This window comes from Bombina bombina, chromosome 2, assembly GCF_027579735.1.
Source record: "Bombina bombina isolate aBomBom1 chromosome 2, aBomBom1.pri, whole genome shotgun sequence".
Classification (NCBI taxonomy): domain Eukaryota; kingdom Metazoa; phylum Chordata; class Amphibia; order Anura; family Bombinatoridae; genus Bombina; species Bombina bombina.
In genome coordinates, this window is record NC_069500.1 from 83,338,947 (window position 1) to 83,356,525 (window position 17,579).

Here is a 17,579-nt window from a genome sequence, read left to right on the forward strand (position 1 = left end):
AATATGATATAGGAGGTGGAGTAGCTAAATGGTCAAAACATAAATGGTGTTGAGAAACCGAATAGGGAACTAATATATATTTGCCACAGCTATTTATTTTTTATACAAATTAAAATTTAAAATTGCATGTACGAGATGAAAGGCACAAATTTTGATAGTCATGGTCAAAACTGATTGGCTGCTGCAAATGTATTGTACTAAGTTTGATGTGCTGTGTACAATGATATGAGTAGGGAGTTACATGTATGGACTCTTTGGATTATGCCCCTAAATGAGTGGATGAAAAGGGAATTTAAATGTATATGCCATTTGGAATGTGCAAATAAATGAGTAAATAAAATAAGCAAGCAATATCAAACTCACGTATGATGATGGTTGTCGCAGTATAGACCGTGTAATATATTTATTTCTTGCAAAATGTTATGAAAACTGTTTAAAAATATACTAAGAAGTGAACATTGAACTTTCATGATTCGGATAGAGCATGCAATTTCAAACAACTTTCCAATTTACTTCTGTTATCACATTAGCTTGTTCTTTTGCTATCTTTTATTGAAGAGTAAAACTAGGTAGGCTCAAAAGAGCTCAGGAGTGTGCATGTTTCTTTCCTACTCTATGGCAGCAGTGTTTTGCAACATTGTACAACAAAGCTACAAATAATGTTGCAAAACACTGCTGCCATAGAGTAGGAAAGAAACATGCACACTCCTGAGCTCTTATGAACCTACCTAGTTTTACTCTTCAATAAAAGATACCAAGAGAAGCAAATTTGGTAACTGAAGTAAATTGGAAAGTTTTGTGTAAAACTGCACACTCTATCTGAATAATGAAAGTTTAATTTTGACCTTACTGTCCCTTTAAGTAATGCAGTTTATAGTTACACTCATTGATTGGTCTATTTTCACTTTAGAATGGTTTGTGTTATGTTATTAATAAATCACCACAATAAGAAAATAATTTGCTCCCTGTGTCTGCCTTGCTCTAACCTTTTCATTAATTATATAACAATTTATGTTGTGTCTCAGTAAAAATGTCTTTTTTATTTATTTATTTTGCAGGAGTGAAAATGGCTGGAAACAGTCTGGTTCTCCCCATTGTCCTCTGGGGTCGGAAAGCTCCGACTCATTGCATTTCTACAGTGCTGGTAATAGATGATTTAAGGACAGTGGTAACAGGATGCCACGATGGTCAAATATGCCTCTGGGACCTTTCAGCAGAACTGGAAGTGAGTTTAATAAATATTTCTTCTGGAAGCTCTCACTTATGTCACTTATATGTGTGCGCATTGGTCAGATTATGAATATCGGAGTTATGAATCCTGATAGCTTTATATTAAAAACAAACAAACAGGACTATTTTCCTATTTTGTCTAGATAATAAAATGTATTTACATGTTTTGTTCTTTGTAAAGCTTAGCCCTGAGTTTGACACATCCTGGAAAATAGAGAGACTCTCTTCACTTTTAGGGAGCCTCTTCATCTCTAGGGATCCTCTTCACCTCTAGGGATCCTCTTCACCTCTAGGGATCCTCTTCACCTCTAGGGAGCCTCTTCACCTCTAGGGAGCCTCTTCACCTCTAGGGAGCCTCTTTACCTCTAGGGAGCTTCTTCACCTCTAGGGATCCTCTTCACCTCTAGGGAGCCTCTTCACCTCTAGGGAGCTTCTTCACCGCTAGGGAGCCTCTTCACCTCTAGAGAGCCTCTTCACCTCTAGGGAGCATCTTCACCTCTAGGGAGCCTCTTCACCTCTAGAGAGCCTCTTCACCTCTAGGGAGCCTCTTTACCTCTAGGGATCCTCTTCACCTCTAGGGATCCTCTTCACCTCTAGGGATCCTCTTCACCTCTAGGGAGCCTCTTCACCTCTAGGGATCCTCTTCACCTCTAGGGATCCTCTTCACCTCTAGGGAGCCTCTTCACCTCTAGGGATCCTCTTCACCTCTAGGGATCCTCTTCACCTCTAGGGATCCTCTTCACCTCTAGGGATCCTCTTCACCTCTAGGGATCCTCTTCACCTCTAGGGAGCCTCTTCACCTCTAGGGAGCCTCTTTACCTCTAGGGAGCTTCTTCACCTCTAGGGAGCTTCTTCACCTCTAGGGAGCTTCTTCACCTCTAGGGAGCCTCTTCACCTCTAGAGAGCCTCTTCACCTCTAGGGAGCCTCTTTACCTCTAGGGATCCTCTTCACCTCTAGGGATCCTCTTCACCTCTAGGGAGCCTCTTTACCTCTAGGGATCCTCTTCACCTCTAGGGATCCTCTTCACCTCTAGGGAGCCTCTTTACCTCTAGGGATCCTCTTCACCTCTAGGGATCCTCTTCACCTCTAGGGATCCTCTTCACCTCTAGGGAGCCTCTTCACCTCTAGGGATCCTCTTCACCTCTAGGGATCCTCTTCACCTCTAGGGATCCTCTTCACCTCTAGGGAGCCTCTTCACCTCTAGGGATCCTCTTCACCTCTAGGGATCCTCTTCACCTCTAGGGAGCCTCTTTACCTGTAGGGATCCTCTTCACCTCTAGGGAGCTTCCTCACTTAAAATGGATAATTTTTTTGATTTGTCTACATCATTTTAATAATTTTCAAAAGGCTTTAATGGCTCCTCTGTGACCTTGTTGGTTTATAAGTTTTAAATAAAATTGTAAACCCCTGGCTTACTGAACATTACATTTTCACATTTGATTATTAAAACATAAAATACAGTAAACTCTTTTTAAAACATAAAGCATATATTTTATAATGACTAAAAATATTTGTTGTCTAAAACAATGCAAAATAAAGAAAAGGAATACCTTGCTACTAATAAATATTTCTTCTGGAAGCTCTCACTTATGTCACTTATATGTGTGCGCATTGGTCAGATTATGAATATCGGAGTTATGAATCCTGATAGCTTTATATTAAAAACAAACAAACAGGACTGTTTTCCTATTTTGTCTAGATAATAAAATGTATTTACATGTTTTGTTCTTTGTAAAGCTTAGCCCTGAGTTTGACACATCCTGGAAAATAGAGAGACTCTTCACTTCTAGGGAGCCTCTTCATCTCTAGGGAGCCTCTTCATCTCTAGGGATCCTCTTCACCTCTAGGGATCCTCTTCACCTCTAGGGATCCTCTTCACCTCTAGGGAGCCTCTTCACCGCTAGGGAGCCTCTTCACTTCTAGGGAGCCTCTTCATCTCTAGGGAGCCTCTTCATCTCTAGGGATCCTCTTCACCTCTAGGGATCCTCTTCACCTCTAGGGAGCCTCTTCACCTCTAGGGAGCCTCTTCACCTCTAGGGAGCTTCCTCACTTAAAATGGATAACTTTTTTGATTTGTCTACATCATTTTAATAATTTTCAAAAGGCTTTAATGGCTCCTCTGTGACCTTGTTGGTTTATAAGTTTTAAATAAAATTGTAAACCCCTGGCTTACTGAACATTACATTTTCACATTTGATTATTAAAACATAAAATACAGTAAACTCTTTTTAAAACACAAAGCATATATTTTATTATGACTAAACATATTTGTTGTCTAAAACAATGCAAAATAAAGAAAAGGAATACCTTGCTACTATTATTATAGTATAACTCTTATCCAGTGTGATAGGGATATTCATATGTTAGCGATGCCCAGGTGATCAGTCCAACAGAAAAAACACAATATCATTCTCCTTAAGGAATTACTGTTAATTAAAAAATCCCCTTTAAGTTCTTCTCTGGCTTGAACCCTTCAGGTTAAAGGCCTGATATTCAAAACCTCGCCAGCATGGAGAGAAATCACACAATCTTTGTGATTTTTTTTTTTAGACTTTGTATTGTAATGTAGGAGTCTCTGTTTCACATAAAGGACATTATATAGCAACATACACATTTCTCAAGTTGAAATTTGTGTTTCTAAACATTTTTTTTTTTTTTTCCAAAAGCTTTATTGATGTGAATAAAGGATGTACAATCTTAGAGTAAAGAAAGATACGGTTACATTCCAATGCAATAGACAATCATAACTTCAATCATCATAACCAAATTATATTTCACATCTGTAAATATTAATTCCGTCCATCCAGTCTCTTCGGAGGACGGAAACTAAAATGTCCATTTTTAATTTGATATAATCTTCAAAATTTCCATATTGTGAGCACAGGGTTAGACAGTAAGTGGTTTCTGGTGTTTGTAAGTGGAGATATGAAATCAGAAGGGAGAAGAGAGGGATAAGTGGAGGGGGGAAAAAACACAAAAAAACAAACAAACAAGGAGGATGGTGAATAAAAGGGAGCTAGATTGTTTTATGCCACAAGGCCAGCATCATCTCATACGTCTCTAGTTTGTGTGTTTTCAAGTAGTGGAATCTCTTCATAAGAAGGGTTTCGTCAATTTGTGCACGCCACTCTTCAATGGAAGGAATGACCTGCGTTTTCCATTTTCTGGGAATTAATATCTTGGCCCCAGTTATCATTATCAGCAGAAGCGCTAATGTGTGCCTCACTTTGTGTTTTGGGCAGGGCCAGAAATAAAAGTATCTCTGGGGAATCCCTAATGTTAATGTTGAGGATTCCGGACATTTCCCCTATAACTTTCGGCCAAAAGTTCGCTAGTTTCGGGCAATGCCACCAGATGTGGAGTAAAGACCCGTCCTCTCCACAACCCCTCCAGCAGATGGGGCTGAGAGTAGGAAACATTTTGTGCAACCTCGTCGGAGTAAGGTACCATCTGCCAAGAAGCTTAATATGGGTCTCTTGAATGTACGCTGACACCGAGGATCTCCTAATCAGGGTCAGGGCCTTCATCCATGCTTTATAATCAAAATCTGAGTCAAATTATCTGTGCCATTGGCTTGTATATGAGGGAAGTGTGTCCACCCCGGGACGAGCAAAATTTTATAAATCTGTGAAGTCAGATGTTTTGGGATATGTACTGTAGTACAGAGTGCCTCAAAGGATGTTAAATTTCTCCCCAACTCCTGCCTGCTTTTATGGGTCTTTATAAAGTGGAGTAACTGATTATAATGTAACCAAGAATTGAAGATGCCTGTGTGAATTTCTCCCAGTCTGGCCTGGGGCAAAATGTTCCCGTTTTCAACTATACCCTGTATCGACCCCTCTCTGAGACTATATGGTTTGGACTTGCGATACCCCAATTTGTGAAAGGGGAGGTCGGGGTTTTCAATAATCGGTAGGAGAGGGGAACAATTTGTGGATATATGGGTTGTAGTAGCCAAAATACCGTCCAACACTCAAAGAGTCTCTGTTAGTAAATGGTAATCCCGGATATTCTTTGGTCTCTTTAGGGGGGTAATCCAGGCCAGTATGCCCATGTTGTTTAATTTGAGAATTTTTCTGTCTAACTGTACCCATGCCTTCTGTTCTGCATTATGTGACCAGTCGGCTATCCTCTGTAAGATGACAGCGTTTCTGTATGCCTTTAAGTCATCTGGGCAAATACATGGTACTCAAAAATAAAAAATAGGGCGAGTCGGGACCACAGGCAAGAGTTTAAAAAGGTAACTTTCTCCAACATAGGTGTGTCCGGTCCACGGCGTCATCCTTACTTGTGGGATATTCTCTTCCCCAACAGGAAATGGCAAAGAGCCCAGCAAAGCTGGTCACATGATCCCTCCTAGGCTCCGCCTACCCCAGTCATTCTCTTTGCCGTTGTACAGGCAACATCTCCACGGAGATGGCTTAGAGTTTTTTAGTGTTATGGGGCCAGGGAGGTTTTGTCTGAGGGATTACTGATTCAGGGAACATTTCTCAACAAGCTGAACCTGATGTGATTACGTTTAAATTTAAGTTGGAACATCTCCGCATCCTGCTTAAGGAGGTATTATCCACTCTGGATGATTGTGACAAGTTGGTCATCCCAGAGAAACTATGTAAAATGGACAAGTTCCTAGAGGTCCCGGGGCTCCCAGAAGCTTTTCCTATACCCAAGCGGGTGGCGGACATTGTAAATAAAGAATGGGAAAGGCCCGGTATTCCTTTCGTCCCTCCCCCCATATTTAAAAAATTGTTTCCTATGGTCGACCCCAGAAAGGACTTATGGCAGACAGTCCCCAAGGTCGAGGGAGCGGTTTCCACTTTAAACAAACGCACCACTATACCCATAGAAGATAGTTGTGCTTTCAAAGATCCTATGGATAAAAAATTAGAAGGTTTACTTAAAAAGATGTTTGTTCAGCAGGGTTACCTTCTACAACCAATTTCATGCATTGTCCCTGTCGCTACAGCCGCGTGTTTCTGGTTTGATGAGCTGGTAAAGGCGGTCGATAGTGATTCTCCTCCTTATGAGGATATTATGGACAGAATCAATGCTCTCAAATTGGCTAATTCTTTCACCCTAGACGCCACTTTGCAATTGGCTAGGTTAGCGGCTAAGAATTCTGGGTTTGCTATTGTGGCGCGCAGAGCGCTTTGGTTGAAATCTTGGTCAGCTGATGCGTCTTCCAAGAACAAGCTACTTAACATTCCTTTCAAGGGGAAAACGCTGTTTGGCCCTGACTTGAAAGAGATTATCTCTGATATCACTGGGGGTAAGGGCCACGCCCTTCCTCAGGATCGGCCTTTCAAGGCCAAAAATAAACCTAATTTTCGTCCCTTTCGTAGAAACGGACCAGCCCAAAGTGCTACGTCCTCTAAGCAAGAGGGTAATACTTCTCAAGCCAAGCCAGCTTGGAGACCAATGCAAGGCTGGAACAAGGGAAAGCAGGCCAAGAAACCTGCCACTGCTACCAAGACAGCATGAAATGTTGGCCCCCGATCCGGGACCGGATCTGGTGGGGGGCAGACTCTCTCTCTTCGCTCGGGCTTGGGCAAGAGATGTTCTGGATCCTTGGGCGCTAGAAATAGTCTCCCAAGGTTATCTTCTGGAATTCAAGGGGCTTCCCCCAAGGGGGAGGTTCCACAGGTCTCAGTTGTCTTCAGACCACATAAAAAGACAGGCATTCTTACGTTGTGTAGAAGACCTGTTAAAAATGGGAGTGATTCATCCTGTTCCATTAGGAGAACAAGGGATGGGGTTCTACTCCAATCTGTTCATAGTTCCCAAAAAAGAGGGAACGTTCAGACCAATCTTAGATCTCAAGATCTTAAACAAGTTTCTCAAGGTTCCATCGTTCAAAATGGAAACCATTCGAACAATTCTTCCTTCCATCCAGGAAGGTCAATTCATGACCACGGTGGATTTAAAGGATGCGTATCTACATATTCCTATCCACAAGGAACATCATCGGTTCCTAAGGTTCGCATTCCTGGACAAGCATTACCAGTTCGTGGCGCTTCCTTTCGGATTAGCCACTGCTCCAAGGATTTTCACAAAGGTACTAGGGTCCCTTCTAGCTGTGCTAAGACCAAGGGGCATTGCTGTAGTACCTTACTTGGACGACATTCTGATTCAAGCGTCGTCCCTTCCTCAAGCAAAGGCTCACACGGACATCGTCCTGGCCTTTCTCAGATCTCACGGATGGAAAGTGAACGTGGAAAAGAGTTCTCTATCTCCGTCAACAAGGGTTCCCTTCTTGGGGACAATAATAGACTCCTTAGAAATGAGGATTTTTCTGACAGAGGCCAGAAAAACAAAACTTCTAGACTCTTGTCGGATACTTCATTCCGTTCCTCTTCCTTCCATAGCGCAGTGCATGGAAGTGATAGGTTTGATGGTAGCGGCAATGGACATAGTTCCTTTTGCGCGCATTCATCTAAGACCATTACAACTGTGCATGCTCAGTCAGTGGAATGGGGACTATACAAACTTGTCTCCGAGGATACAAGTAAATCAGAGGACCAGAGACTCACTCCGTTGGTGGCTGTCCCTGGACAACCTGTCACAAGGGATGACCTTCCGCAGACCAGAGTGGGTCATTGTCACGACCGACGCCAGTCTGATGGGCTGGGGCGCGGTCTGGGGATCCCTGAAAGCTCAGGGTCTTTGGTCTCGGGAAGAATCTCTTCTACCGATAAATATTCTGGAACTGAGAGCGATATTCAATGCTCTCAAGGCTTGGCCTCAGCTAGCGAGGGCCAAGTTCATACGGTTTCAATCAGACAACATGACAACTGTTGCGTACATCAACCATCAGGGGGGAACAAGGAGTTCCCTGGCGATGGAAGAAGTGACCAAAATCATTCTATGGGCGGAGTCTCACTCCTGCCACCTGTCTGCTATCCACATCCCAGGAGTGGAAAATTGGGAAGCGGATTTTCTGAGTCGTCAGACATTGCATCCGGGGGAGTGGGAACTCCATCCGGAAATCTTTGCCCAAGTCACTCAACTGTGGGGCATTCCAGACATGGATCTGATGGCCTCTCGTCAGAACTTCAAAGTTCCTTGCTACGGGTCCAGATCCAGGGATCCCAAGGCGGCTCTAGTGGATGCACTAGTAGCACCTTGGACCTTCAAACTAGCTTATGTATTCCCGCCGTTTCCTCTCATCCCCAGGCTGGTAGCCAGGATCAATCAGGAAAGGGCGTCGGTGATCTTGATAGCTCCTGCGTGGCCACGCAGGACTTGGTATGCAGATCTGGTGAATATGTCATCGGCTCCACCATGGAAGCTACCTTTGAGACGAGACCTTCTTGTTCAAGGTCCGTTCGAACATCCGAATCTGGTCTCACTCCAGCTGACTGCTTGGAGATTGAACGCTTGATCTTATCGAAGCGAGGGTTCTCAGATTCTGTTATCGATACTCTTGTTCAGGCCAGAAAGCCTGTAACTAGAAAGATTTACCACAAAATTTGGAAAAAATATATCTGTTGGTGTGAATCTAAAGGATTCCCTTGGGACAAGGTTAAGATTCCTAAGATTCTATCCTTCCTTCAAGAAGGATTGGAAAAAGGATTATCTGCAAGTTCCCTGAAGGGACAGATTTCTGCCTTGTCTGTGTTACTTCACAAAAAGCTGGCAGCTGTGCCAGATGTTCAAGCCTTTGTTCAGGCTCTGGTTAGAATCAAGCCTGTTTACAAACCTTTGACTCCTCCTTGGAGTCTCAACTTAGTTCTTTCAGTTCTTCAGGGGGTTCCGTTTGAACCCTTACATTCCGTTGATATTAAGTTATTATCTTGGAAAGTTTTGTTTTTGGTTGCAATTTCTTCTGCTAGAAGAGTTTCAGAATTATCTGCTCTGCAGTGTTCTCCTCCTTATCTGGTGTTCCATGCAGATAAGGTGGTTTTACGTACTAAACCTGGTTTTCTTCCAAAAGTTGTTTCTAACAAAAACATTAACCAGGAGATTATCGTACCTTCTCTGTGTCCGAAACCAGTTTCGAAGAAGGAACGTTTGTTGCACAATTTGGATGTTGTTCGCGCTCTAAAATTCTATTTAGATGCTACAAAGGATTTTAGACAAACATCTTCCTTGTTTGTTGTTTATTCCGGTAAAAGGAGAGGTCAAAAAGCAACTTCTACCTCTCTCTCTTTTTGGATTAAAAGCATCATCAGATTGGCTTACGAGACTGCCGGACGGCAGCCTCCCGAAAGAATCACAGCTCATTCCACTAGGGCTGTGGCTTCCACATGGGCCTTCAAGAACGAGGCTTCTGTTGATCAGATATGTAGGGCAGCGACTTGGTCTTCACTGCACACTTTTACCAAATTTTACAAGTTTGATACTTTTGCTTCTTCTGAGGCTATTTTTGGGAGAAAGGTTTTGCAAGCCGTGGTGCCTTCCATCTAGGTGACCTGATTTGCTCCCTCCCATCATCCGTGTCCTAAAGCTTTGGTATTGGTTCCCACAAGTAAGGATGACGCCGTGGACCGGACACACCTATGTTGGAGAAAACAGAATTTATGTTTACCTGATAAATTACTTTCTCCAACGGTGTGTCCGGTCCACGGCCCGCCCTGGTTTTTTAATCAGGTCTGATAATTTATTTTCTTTAACTACAGTCACCACGGTATCATATGGTTTCTCCTATGCAAATATTCCTCCTTAACGTCGGTCGAATGACTGGGGTAGGCGGAGCCTAGGAGGGATCATGTGACCAGCTTTGCTGGGCTCTTTGCCATTTCCTGTTGGGGAAGAGAATATCCCACAAGTAAGGATGACGCCGTGGACCGGACACACCGTTGGAGAAAGTAATTTATCAGGTAAACATAAATTCTGTTTTTAATGCCATATTAATTTAAAACAGTTTCACAGCAAAAATTCGTAAACATTTTTGGATCCAAGACATCAGCGGTCTGACATGTTTCAGCTCTCTGCCTATCTATGAATAAGAGCTGAAACATGTCAGACCGCTGCTGTCTTGGATCCAAAATTTTTTACGAATTTTTGCTGTGAAACTGTTTTAAATTAATATGGCATTAAAAGTTACCTTTTAAACTCTTGCCTGTGGTCCCGACTCGCCCTATTTTTTATTTTTGAGTACCATGTATTTGCCCAGATGACTTAAAGGCATACAGAAACGCTGTCATCTTACAGAGGATAGCCGACTGGTCACATACTCTTTTAAACTCTTGCCTGTGGTCCCGACTCGCCCTATTTTTTATTTTTGATTGCTGATTTATGCAGACTTACAGAGGTCTGCGGGCGGTTAGCGGGAAGCTCTGTGAGTATTTGCTGTGTTGTAGGAGCGGATCGCCTAACTCGCACCTGGTTGTGATTGGAAAGGAGGAGTTCAGTCACAGAGGACAGACCGTGACCGGGAGCTTGTGCAACGCTGGCAAAAACCGGAGGATTGAGGTACTGTACCTATTTTGAACTGTGTTGTTTGGAATCCGGAATTATCTACTAGTCTTTGTATCAGTCTAAGCATTGGTTTGAGCGCTATATCGGGACTTTTTCTTTGTTATATTAAATACATGGTACGTCTGGGAAGTCGGGGCTTAACTTTAGCCCATACATACTGCTCGATTAATCTTTGGAGCTGGTCTAAATAACCAGCCGGGAGGGCAATAGGGACTGTTTGGAATATGTATAAGATCCTTGGAAGGACGTTCATTTTAATAACTCCCACCCTTCCCAACCATGAGAGGGGCTTGTTATTCCAAGAGGATAGGTCAGCTGCGTATTGTGTTTGAGGATCCCGTAGTTGTGTTTAAAGAGATCTGAAGGGTCAGGGGTAAGGTGTATTCCCAGGTAATTTAGTTTTTCTTTGGCGATTTTAATATTGTATTTTTTTTTTTGTAAAGACTGTATAATCTTGGGGTATGTGTTAATATTTAAGAGTTCTGATTTACCAAGGTTAAGAAGAAAATTGGATATACCACCAAATGTCTTCAACTCGCTTAGTAGTTCTGGGAGAGACGTGACGGCGTTTGTGATGGTGTAGAGAACGTCATCGGCGTACAATGCCTGTTTATATTCGTTGTGTTCGATTTGTAAACCCGTGATGTTTTGATTCTGTCTGATTTTTTTGGGCTAGGGCCTCTATTGACAAAGCAAATAAAAGTGGGGATAGGGGGCATCCCGGCCTGGTGCCGTTACTGATGGGAAAAAATTTGGATAAAGTCCCATTCACTCTAATCCTAGCGTTAGGACTCAAGTAGAGGGCAAAGACTGTATTTAAGAAGGCGTCTCTAAAACCCTTTGTCTGCATAACCCGACGCAGAAAAAGACAATCGACCCTGTCGAAGGCCTTCTCCGCGTAGGTTGAGAACAGCACCATTGGGCTATTTGAAATTCTGGGATGTGAGATTAGTTGTAGAACCTTGGCTGTGTTATCTTTGGCCTCCCTGCCAGGGACAAAGCCCACCTGATCGTTAGATACTAGTTCTGGGAGGTATTTATTAAGGCGGTTCGCCAAAATTTTAGCCAAAAGTTTCATGTCCGTATTAATTAAAGATATAGGTCTAAAGTTTTCTGGGGCCTCTGGTGCCTTACCATGCTTAGGGATGACAGTTATATGTGCTTCCAATAGGACCCTAGATAATTGTGGGTTATCTCCGAGGCTGTTAAATAGTTGAAGGAGGGGACAAGACACCTCATCTGTGAGTTTTTTATAATAGGATATTGTGAAGCCATTCGGGCCTGGGCTTTTTCCTGAAGGGGAATTTTTGATGGCTTGAGCCAGTTCCTCTTTAGTAATTGGGGAGTCTAAGTATTCCGAGGCCTCTTTGGTTAAAGTTGGTAACCCAATGTCTTGGAGGTATGAATCAATTTTTTTGACCCTTCGGAGTTGTGGGGTCTCTCCTCCCAACAGTTCTAATTCTTCCTTAATGTTATACAGGGAGTGCAGAATTATTAGGCAAGTTGTATTTTTGAGGATTAATTTTATTATTGAACAACAACCATGTTCTCAATGAACCCAAAAAACTCATTAATATCAAAGCTGAATAGTTTTGGAAGTAGTTTTTAGTTTGTTTTTAGTTTTAGCTATTTTAGGGGATATCTGTGTGTGCAGGTGACTATTACTGTGCATAATTATTAGGCAACTTAACAAAAAACAAATATATACCCATTTCAAATATTTATTTTTACCAGTGAAACCAATATAACATCTCAACATTCACAAATATACATTTCTGACATTCAAAAACAAAACAAAAACAAATCAGTGACCAATATAGCCACCTTTCTTTGCAAGGACACTCAAAAGCCTGCCATCCATGGATTCTGTCAGTGTTTTGATCTGTTCACCATCAACATTGCGTGCAGCAGCAACCACAGCCTCCCAGACACTGTTCAGAGAGGTGTATTGTTTTTCCCTCCTTGTAAATCTCACATTTGATGATGGACCACAGGTTCTTAATGGGGTTCAGATCAGGTGAACAAGGGGGCCATGTCATTAGATTTTCTTCTTTTATACCCTTTCTTGCCAGCCACGCTGTGGAGTACTTGGACGCGTGTGATGGAGCATTGTCCTGCATGAAAATCATGTTTTTCTTGAAGGATGCAGACTTCTTCCTGTACCACTGCTTGAAGAAGGTGTCTTCCAGAAACTGGCAGTAGGACTGGGAGTTGAGCTTGACTCCACCCTCAACCCAAAAAGGCCCCACAAGCTCATCTTTGATGATACCAGCCCAAACCAGTACTCCACCTCCACCTTGCTGGCGTCTGAGTCGGACTGGAGCTCTCTGCCCTTTACCAATCCAGCCACGGGCCCATCCATCTGGCCCATCAAGACTCACTCTCATTTCATCAGTCCATAAAACCTTAGAAAAATCAGTCTTGAGATATTTCTTGGCCCAGTCTTGACGTTTCAGCTTGTGTGTCTTGTTCAGTGGTGGTCGTCTTTCAGCCTTTCTTACCTTGGCCATGTCTCTGAGTATTGCACACCTTGTGCTTTTGGGCACTCCAGTGATGTTGCAGCTCTGAAATATGGCCAAACTGGTGGCAAGTGGCATCTTGGCAGCTGCACGCTTGACTTTTCTCAGTTCATGGGCAGTTATTTTGCGCCTTGGTTTTTCCACACGCTTCTTGCGACCCTGTTGACTATTTTGAATGAAACGCTTGATTGTTCGATGATCACGCTTCAGAAGCTTTGCAATTTTAAGAGTGCTGCATCCCTCTGCAAGATATCTCACTATTTTTGACTTTTCTGAGCATGTCAAGTCCTTCTTTTGACCCATTTTGCCAAAGGAAAGGAAGTTGCCTAATAATTATGCACACCTGATATAGGGTGTTGATGTCATTAGACCACACCCCTTCTCATTACAGAGATGCACATCACCTAATATGCTTAATTGGTAGTAGGCTTTCAAGCCTATACAGCTTGGAGTAAGACAACATGCATAAAGAGGATGATGTGGTCAAAATACTCATTTGCCTAATAATTCTGCACACAGTGTATAAGGAGTAGTAGTATTTGTGGAACGCAGAGGCAATTTGCGAACTACTGTATAGACGTGACCGTCTTTAGTTTTGATCGAGTGGATATATGACTGCAATTGCCGTCTTTTAAGAGTTCTAGCCAAAACTTTTCCAGGTTTGTTCCCCCCTTTGTAATAAAACAGCCTCAGGGAAAGTGCTTTCTTTTGATGCATTTCTTCTAAATATTTATTCAATTCAGATTTTGTGGAGATTAGTTTACTTTTCACATCTGCATTTAATGGGTCAGATTTATGAGAGGCTTCTAGTGTTTGCAGCGTGGAGAGTAAGTCAGTGTATTTTACTCGATAGCGTTTAAGTATTGCTTTGTGTTTAATGAAAGCTCCACACATTACACTTTTATGAGCTTCCCATACCGTCATAATTGAAGTGGATTGGGATGTATTTATTTCAAAATATTCTTTTAGCGTCTTGCGTATATCTTCTAGTATTAAGGGGTCGTCTAATAGAGTGGCATCTAATTTCCATGTGTAGTTTTTAACTGGGATGTCAGGCCACTGAACCATGCAAGAAACTGGCGCGTGATCTGACCAAGTAATGTGACCAATGTCGCATCTTTGTGTGATTGAGAGGCCGTTGGGATCCGTATAGATATAGTCTATTCTCGAGTAGCTGTTATGAGGTATAGAGTAAAAGGAATAATCCCTCGAGTTCGGGTGTAAGGTTCTCCAGGTGTCGTGTAATGCCACCTCCCTGAGGGTAGAGTTAACCTGTTGTATTGTAGAGGAGGGAGTACAAGTCATACCCTTTGAAGAGTCCACTGAGGGATTAGCTACTAGGTTGAAATCCCCTGCTAGAAAAGTAATCCCCTTGGAATGTTCCAAGAGGAGGTCTGTGACTTTTTTAATAAAACATCCCTGAGAGAAGCTAGGAGAGTATACCGATGCCAGAGTGATGTAGTGACCATATAATGTCCCTATTACAATTATAAATCTGCCCTCTGGGTCCCACTCAACCTGGGTTAGATGAAAAGGGACTGACTTGTGGAAAATGATACCCACCCCCCCGGCAAACACAGCCCTCGGGTACACTGGATGAAACCACTTAGGTTCCTTTCCCTTCTGGAAATGGGTCTCTTGTACTAGAATAATTTGGCTCTGAAGTTTAGCTAATTCCCTAAAGGCGATAGAACGCTTGCCAGGATTGTTAAGTCCTTTTGCGTTTATTGTGGTGATATTGATGCTGTGGTCTTGAAACCTGCTGGCCCTAGGCTGCATGGTTATCGTCTCTGAGAGTGGAAAAGGGGGAGAAAAAAAAGGGGGAAGAAAATGGGAGGAGACTTAGTAAATGGGAAGAGGAGAAAGGGAAGTCTAAAGAAAGGGATTAAAGAGGGAAAAAGAGGGGTGACAAAATCTCTTCGAGCACTAAATGCGTAACACTCTTACACCGTTAGGTGCTAAAGTTGCAACCTTTCAAACAAATTAATAATACAAGAAAAAAAACCCTGTAGCTCAACAATGTCAAGAGTTTTGTAACAACAACAATAGGGGAAAAGCCCCATAACTGACGTTAATTATTAAAAGCTTAACCACCCCAATTACTTAATTGGGGTGTGATGACTTTTGGCATATGAGAAGTTAATAAAACTTGTGAGTCGGACTGTGTGAAGAACTAGCACTTCTAAATAGTATACTTATAATGTTAAAAGGGAGTAAGATGAGGTAGTAAACAGGACTAATTTTAGTGATATGTGGTAATTAGTGTAAAGTGATGATTCATGTCTAACTGTTTTTATTTGACCGCTAAGGGTATTTACCGTAAAAATTTAATTTCTAGGTGGTCTATGTTTAAGGTGGCTTCCCTTGTGAGCAAGTCACGGAGAGGGAAGGTACAGAGCCGCATAATATACTTTTATTAAGGCGTGGTTTCTGTGTTCATCTTCCTCTAATGGCATATAGATCACCATCTAAGTTGGCAGTGTGGCGCACCAAAGAATAAAAAGGAGCTAGTAACTTGTTCTATAAAATTCACCCCCTTGCACATGTACCCTAAGGGTGTGTACTTAGGACCATAAGAGTGAACTATTGCTGGCGTGATAACTCTAACATGTTGTATTCTGGTGTTAGTAGACTAACATAAATCTCCTTTAAGCTAAACAAATTACAGTAAATAAAGTAACATACAGCATTCCGTTAACTTGCTAAACCTTATATAAATTAACTTTTTTTTTTTTTTTGTAAACAGAAGTGCAACATCCCATCAAAAATGTCTATAATCAGTTCTATAGATTCAGTAGACATATCAGTGACCAACAAACCAAATCTGAAAAAGATGCTCTAAGGTTTCAGCATTGTCAGATTTGATATACAGTACATTACCCAGAAGTTTCATGCTCTCAGAGATTATCCAAAGGAGGATTGGGAGGAAGGTGTTCCATTTTCGGCGCTTGTGCCCTGTGATGGGGGTAGCTGCAGAGACAAATTGTCAAAGAATTCTTTTTCGTCAGCTCCCGGTCTGAAGATAACAGTCTTATTATTGTTGTTAGCTATAATAGAAACAGGAAATCCCCAGCAATATTGGATCTTATGAGACCTTAGTATAGATGTTATATGACCCAAATCTCTCCTCTTCTGAAGGGTCACTGGTGACAAGTCAGTAAAGAGTTGTATCTCTTCCCCAGCATGGGTTATAGGATGTTTACGTCTTGCTTCTTGGATGATCTCTTCCTTGTCCTTAAAACTAAGGAATTTGACTATTATGTCTCTTGGCGGGGCTTTACTGGGAGGTCTGGGCCTGAGTGCCCTGTGTTCCCTTTCAAGTGGTATTTCTGGCGCTGAGGGGTTTCCTTTAATGATTTTAAAGATGGCCTGTAAATAGCCTCCAATCCCCTGTTGGGAGACCGTTTCAGAGACTCCGCGAATCTGCAGGTTGTTCCTGCGGCCTATATTGTCGAGGTCTTCAATTTTATCGTTAATAAATTGAAGATTGTCTGTGTGATGTTGCAGCTCAGTAGAATTCTGCTTTATGGTGGCAGAAGCATTGCTGATATTAGTCTCAACTTTAAGAATTCTCGAGTCTAGTGCAGCCATATCTTTTCTGAGGTCCCCGAATAAAGTTTTCATCTCTTGCATAATACCCTTAATTTCCTCTTTAGAAGATAAGTGTATAATGTCCTTTTTAGTAAGATATGGTTATTGAGGAGCTTCAGTATTGAGAGAGGGGGTCTATGACATCGCCATTTCTTCTTTGTTCACAGTTTTACCTGTGTCTACAGGTTTTAAATCTTGAGAAAGAGGCTTTGTATTTACTGTTCTATCAGCCCTGCTTTGTCTCTTATTAGGCATTACCCGCTCGTATTTTAGAAATTTAAAAATATGCCTCTGGGGATTGTGTTATGACTGACAAACACTGACTGTTTATTTGTGTGATCAGAAAGTCTGTTTATAATTACCACCGAAAGAACAGTCCTCTAAACCCTATTTGTACTATCACTAGTCTGACTGATCTTACAGCCGGGCGCAAACGCAGCCTTGCCTCTGCTAAGCTCAGAGCCTTTAGAATTATTCTCTTACTTGTACCAGGCACGGTCCTTTGCCTCCTTCTTCTGAGTTTTCTGCGCAGACCTCGCAGATGGTCCTTCTTTCTACGGCCTCCCTTCGTTTCTAGAAGTCAGTAGCAGCAGTGAACAAGAGGCCTCTCCTGATGACGACGGCAAGTGCTGATGGCGGTGCGCTCAGCTCGAGTATGGGCTCGTTTTGCCGGTCACTCAAAGGGTATGTACCGTCCCACTGCAACCGAGCCCTCCAAGCTTGTCGGGACCCCAGTTGTCCCAAGACCCGATGTGGGATTATTGCCTTTAGGGAGTCTTTGTTCGCCACCAGGTCTCTAGCGCATGTCCGGTGTTTCC

General features: G+C 42.4%; 1 protein-coding gene across 1 annotated transcript in view; it reads left to right on the forward strand.

Annotated features, from left to right (window-relative positions):
- Positions 1-17,579, forward strand: part of WDR7 (WD repeat domain 7) — a 1,007,279-nt gene that overhangs the window by 50,274 nt on the left and 939,426 nt on the right. Inside the window, 1 exon segment of the mRNA XM_053701142.1 lies at positions 1,059-1,225. Within this exon segment, the coding sequence (XP_053557117.1) occupies positions 1,067-1,225 (159 nt within the window). The 5' untranslated portion in view covers positions 1,059-1,066.